Genomic DNA, 6101 nt, shown 5'->3' with positions numbered 1-6101 from the left:
CCACGGTCCAAACACATGCGGTATAGGTGACTGAATAAACTAAATTGGCCATAGTGTATGGGTGTTTCCCAGTACTGGGTTTCAGCTGGAAGGGTATGCGCAGTGTAAAACATAAGTTGGTGGTTCATTCCGCTGTGGTGACCCCTGATGACTTAAGAGACTAAAAGTTGAAGGAAAATGAATGAGAAATAAGAACCACCATAGAAACATCCAACCCTGTCCAAAAACATTTATTCTGCATATCGAGTAACAAAATACAGAAGCCACAAACTAACAGTGAGGAACACATTAGGCTGAGCTGATACATGACAGTGATGAACTGCACATTTTCCACCTTAGAGTTTGCTTCGTTTTCTGCTCTGTCATCTATTATGAAAACTTTTCTCAGAAAATATATTTCAGTGTCTGCAGAGCCTACGGTCAAGTGAATCCTGAAGAGGAAAACATAAATGTGAAAACGAGGATTTGATTTCCAGCTGAGGTCAAACCAATGCACACAGAGGTCAAACAGAACGGGAGAATCGTTTACATTGCTGCCATAACACCAACAGATAAAACTAAGTGAGCTATATACAGTGAGAGGAGTTTATCTAGTGAAATGTGCCTGTGATCACCGTGAAGTCATGCTAGGTTAAACAAACAACAATAAACAAATAAATATAGGCCATAATGGACAGTAGCTACAGCAGGAGTTTGCAGTTTAAAGACATTTGGATTCATCTCTCTCCGTATGGACAGTTTAAAATAACATCTGGGTTTTTGGCAGAATACATTAACGCAACGTAATACACAGCAAAGGACCATCAAGAGCAAATTGCTTGGCTACCTGTTTGAAATATGGCAGGAACATTTTATCACCTGTATAGCAGTTTCACAGTATTACAGCAATACTCATATTGCTTCATTTGTACTGCACATTAACAGAACATTCTGGAAACCAGACTCAGCTGTATTCTATGTAAAATGCAGTGCTTACAGAATACAGATATAAGGGCAGATTAAATAAAAAGAGCTACATAATTCCTTGAAAGATTGTATACTACCTGACAAAAGTCTTGTCGCCTATTCAAGTTTTAGGAAGAATAAATAATAACTTGATGTCTAGATCAGTGGTTCTCAAAATTTTTTCATCAAGTACCACCAAAAATTAGCAGTATTGAAATACAATAGCATAGTAGGTCCAGTAAAGCAGCTACAACTCTGCACAGTTAAAACAACGTGGCAAATTACCTCAGAAATATAGGCTATATTCATAAATGTCATATTATATGCATAATTTTTGAGAAATTTTTAAATGTGTGTAGCATGTACATGACACATTTCATTCCTCCTCGTACCACTAGAAGGAAGCCTGCGTACCACTAGTGGTACACGTACCACAGTTTGAGAACCACTGGTCTAGAGGATCATTTGGTATCAGAAGTGGCTTATATGGAATCCAAAGGCCTCTAGATTAAGGTCATTTTACCAAAATAAAATATGATCATGCCTTGATTTTTTAAGAAGTATTTAATTAGGACAGTAAGGTCTGACTTTGCTTAGACTAGAGTCTTGTCACTGAACAGAAATAAAGTACAGTATAGAATATAAAGTCATGGTGCAGTGAAAAAAGAATTAATATTGTGTACGACTCTCATGAGCTTGGAGGACTGCATTCATACATCTCTGCAATGACTCAAATAACTTATTAATAAAGTCATCTGGAATGACAAGGAAAGCATACTTGTTGGAGTTCATCAAGATTCTTTGGATTCATCTTCAGTGCCTCCTCCATCTTACCCAGACATGCTCAATAATGTTCATGTCTGGTGACTGGGCTGGCCAATCCTGGAGCATCTTGACCTTCTTTGCTTTCAGGAACTTTGATGTGGAGGCTGAAGTATGAGAAGGAGCGCTATCCTGCTCAAGAATTTGCCCTCTCCTGTGGTTTGTAATGTAATGGGCTGCACAAATGTCTTGATACCTCAGGCTGTTGATGTTGCCATCCACTCTGCAGATCTCTTTCACGCTCACATACTAAATGTAACCCCTCACCAAACTGGACTGATTTCTGTGAGAATCTTGGGTCCATGCAGGTTCCAATAGGTCTTTTGCAGTGTTTGTGATGATTGGGATGCAGTTCAACAGATGATTGATCTGAAAAATTGACCTTCTGCCGCTTTTCCAAATCATTAACTAGAAGTTATTATTTGTTGCTCTTACAACTGGGACTGACGACAAGACTTTTGTCAGGTAGTATAGAGCAAACGAAAAAAAAACATGACTCAGCACCACAAAAACACCAGATAATACTGAAATGATGATAGTATTGATAATAACATAATGATTTGTACATTAATCAAGTACAGCAGCAGTTTTAGTTGCTCGTTAGCCAATATTACGACAAAAATATTGATATCAAGTGTAATTTAGCAGCTATTTAGCATCAAACAGAGACAACTGGAGACAAGTCTAAAAGAAAACGTCCAAACGTTTTGTTATATGCAGACAGATTGTAAAGTGGTACATTAGATTGCTTTGCTTTTCTGTTTGATTGTTTGTATTGAAGTCAATTATCTTCTTTAATGGGTTCAGGGTTTATTTTATTCAGTGGCAGTGGTGTTTTTAAACATAGACCAAGAATTCTAATATGGAAAAAGCAAATGTCTTTCAAATAAAGCAGAACATATTTTAACAACATAAATATAACTTCTAATAAAAACTAAACTAACTAAATAAATAAAGATATGGATCCTATTTTGATTCGACATTTTGATTTGATGTTTTTTTACTTTGTAACATTATAACTGTTTGTAAAAAGATTGACATGATTTGGCTTTGAATTGGCTTTAAATTAACAACAACATTTCGAAAAATGAAATCACTATAATTTCTGGAGTTTACAAACAATATATCTTTGATTAGGAAAATACTGATAGACTACTATGGACCTGGGATTTACATTTTAAATTCTTCCTCAAAGATTACAGCATTTTGCACAGATGAAAATGTAAAATGGTGTTCAAGCTTCTAAGCACAATTGAAATTTGTTCCACTAAATTTAGATGTACTGTACAGGGTTTCTGCAGGATTTATGAATTTACATTTTTGAGACCAATGATAGCAATTTTTTAAATATTCTGACCTCTAAAAGTACATTTATGCAGAGTTATTTAGAAGTATTAGCAACACACAAGTTTAAAAATACAACTTTATTTTACTTATGTTAATATGTAGTTCATTAAAAAAGGGAGTTTTGAATAGTTCTGCTGTCAAACATTATGCAAACAGTGACACTGTGACATTCATCCACAGTTTTTATGTTTTGTTTTAGTGCAAATGTCCAAAGATTTATGAATCAGGATCCATGTCTTGTTTTCTGGAAGAAAAAAAAATTATTTAATTCAAACAAAAATAATGTGTTTAATACCTCAGAAATGAGGACTTAATTCCTTCAAAACTACCGATGAAGTTATTATTTTTAATTTTTTGCAGTGCATGCAACATTTATGACTTTCCACACTAATTTAACACTTTTTTTTCAAGGGCATTTAATTGTTGAAAGGTGAATTTTTATAATCGGCAATCCATTGAAAGACCTTTTAAAGACCTGCAGAAACCCTGTGTGTTTACAACATGTGAAGATGCTGCTCTATTTATCACCATATTTCTCAATGTAATCAGCCATTCTATTCCTCTCGATTGTCTCCACTGCGCTGCTGGGATGTCAACATCTCTCCATTGCAACGGGTAGAAGCCGAGGCCTCGGGTGTGGCAGCCAGAGGAACAGGGGTGGTGCTGGGGGTGACGGGTCCTCCTGAGGCTCCCAGTGCTGGACTGGAAGCTCCAGAGTCACTCTGATCCGGAGCCCGGAGCCTCTTCATCATGGTGGTCACACGGACAGCTTTCTGAATAGCACACAATAAAAAACAATGTTTTATTAAAATAACATAATGTTTTAGTATAATATAATATTAGATGGTGGCACTGTGGTGCAGTGGGTAGTGCTGTTGTCTCACAGCAAGAAGGTCGCTGGTTCAAGCCTCGGCTGGGTCAGTTGGTATTTCTGTGTGGAGTTTCTATGTTCTCCCCGTGTTCGTGTGGGTTTCCTCTGTGTGCTCCGGTTTCCAAAGACATGTGGTACAGGTGAATTGGGTTGGCTAAATTGTCCATTGTGTATGAGTGTGAATGAGAGTGTATGTATGTTTCCCAGTAATGGGTTGCAGCTGGAAGGGCATCGGCTGAGTAAAACATATGCTGGATAAGCTAGTGGTTCATTCCGCTGTAGTGACCCCAAATTAATAAAGGGACTAAGCCGAAAAGAAAATGAATGAATGAATAATATATAATATTAAAGTTAGCTTTGCTATGAATATATAATACGCTTTTTTTGTATGCAAACTCATTGAAATTTTGTGTAAATCATAAATTCATTGAAGATAAAAAGGAATTTTCAAGCATCAAAACTATAAAACTATAATACAGCATTAAATTTACTTATTCATTTTCCTTCGGCTTACTCATTTATCAGGAGTCACCACAACAAAATAAACCGCCAACTATTCTGGCATATGTTTTATAAGTACTGAGAAACACCCTCACATTCACACTTATACACTACGACTGTTAGGGGAAACCGGAGCACCCGGAGGAAAAGTATGGGAACACAGGGAGAACATGCAAACTCCACACAGAAATGCCAACTGGCCCAGCTGGGACTCAAACCAGCGACCTTCTTGTTTTGAGGCGACAGTGCTAACCACTGAGCCACCGTTAAATTTTTTACATATATTACAGTCATACACTTTTATAAAGTTGAACTGAAGATTTATTTTTATAGGGTTTAGTAGGTACAATTCAGAATAAATATGTTTAATGCCATTTATATGTTACGCTGAATGACATTGAAATGTTATTTGTTATTTTATTTTCTAAATAGTTATAAAATATATAAAAAACATTTTAAGCTAACCAGGCTTATTTAAAATACAGTAAAAAATTAAATAATGTTTCTTGATGAATATATATAAAAAAAAATAATTTGTAGTTGTGCTAGCAAAGTTGCATTTTCAGCACTATTACTCCATTTTTAGTATCTCAAAAACATTCTAATAAACTTTTTTGCGGCTCAAAAACATTTCTTGTTATTTATGCTGAAAACTATAAGCTGCTTAATATATGTGTGAAAAATATACTATTCACAAATATATTAGGCAGAAAAAATATATATATTCTTTGAAACAGAATTTGAAGCACTACAAATGCCTTACATCAGGGTGCTCTCAACCTTTTTCACTTCAGGGCCCACTTCTTTCTCCGATCAATTTTTGAACACCCACCTGAGCTCATTTAAACCTTTATTTTTCTGCTTTTAACTGGACTGACTAAATATCTACATTTAAATATATAAAAATATACAGACAAATGTAAAATACAGTAAAACACCCTAAATCTGTTGAAACACAATAATCTGATGGTGGTTGAGTTTGCAGCTGGATATTATTGGGATATCACTGACAGGAACAGTGAACAGCTCCACTAGAGCGAGTTTGAGGCTTATACAAGTTTATTTTACATTCTATGGCAGAAACACAACTGAGACTCACTAGATTCTCCTATAGGGGCGAGCGTCCGTTATACTCACGGGACATTCATTTGAACAGTTATGCAGATATATTAAACAGTTTATGCAAAAATACACAAAGAGAGACTTTGACTTTCACTTCACGCATAATTTGTGAATGAACACACTTACGTGTACTAGTTGCAGTCGCGATCATGAAGCTGTTTTTGCACCGTAATAAAGTAATCAATCAGAGAACAGGAGAAAGTGCATTACCTCCATCATTTTAATATAGCATATTAGTAAAATAATAAAATTATAGTATAATATTGAGAGTAAATTTTAAGCTATTTCGCGGCCCACCGGTTGAGAATCCCTGCCTTTCATAATGCATCATAGCAGACTAATAATGTACATGCAAAAACATATCCACATAATCTTACCTTCCATTTAGCTTTTGCAAAGTTTTTCTCGATTTGAGCACAAACGCCATCTTTGATGTTCTTGTCTGAGGCAGCATTTCCAGATATCCTAAAAAGTACAAAAATATAAACACATT

The 6101-nt window shown here is 35.6% G+C and overlaps 1 protein-coding gene across 6 annotated transcripts in view; it reads right to left on the bottom strand.

Annotated features, from left to right (window-relative positions):
• Positions 1–214: 214 nt before the first annotated feature.
• camkva (CaM kinase-like vesicle-associated a) overlaps positions 215–6101 on the bottom strand; it is a 54240-nt gene continuing 48353 nt past the window's right edge. For all 6 annotated transcript variants that reach the window (XR_012408134.1, XR_012408135.1, XR_012408133.1 and 3 more), the window contains exons 10-11: positions 5986–6073; positions 215–3887 (exon numbers count right to left, since the gene is read on the bottom strand). Coding sequence is in view for 3 of the 6 variants with exons in the window: in XM_690535.7 (XP_695627.2) it covers positions 3669–3887; positions 5986–6073 (307 nt within the window). In the remaining 3 variants the exon portion in view is untranslated. The remainder of the gene's footprint in view (positions 3888–5985; positions 6074–6101) is intronic.

This window comes from Danio rerio, chromosome 6 (assembly GCF_049306965.1).
Source record: "Danio rerio strain Tuebingen ecotype United States chromosome 6, GRCz12tu, whole genome shotgun sequence".
Classification (NCBI taxonomy): domain Eukaryota; kingdom Metazoa; phylum Chordata; class Actinopteri; order Cypriniformes; family Danionidae; genus Danio; species Danio rerio.
This window is presented reverse-complemented; position numbering and strand designations above follow the sequence as displayed.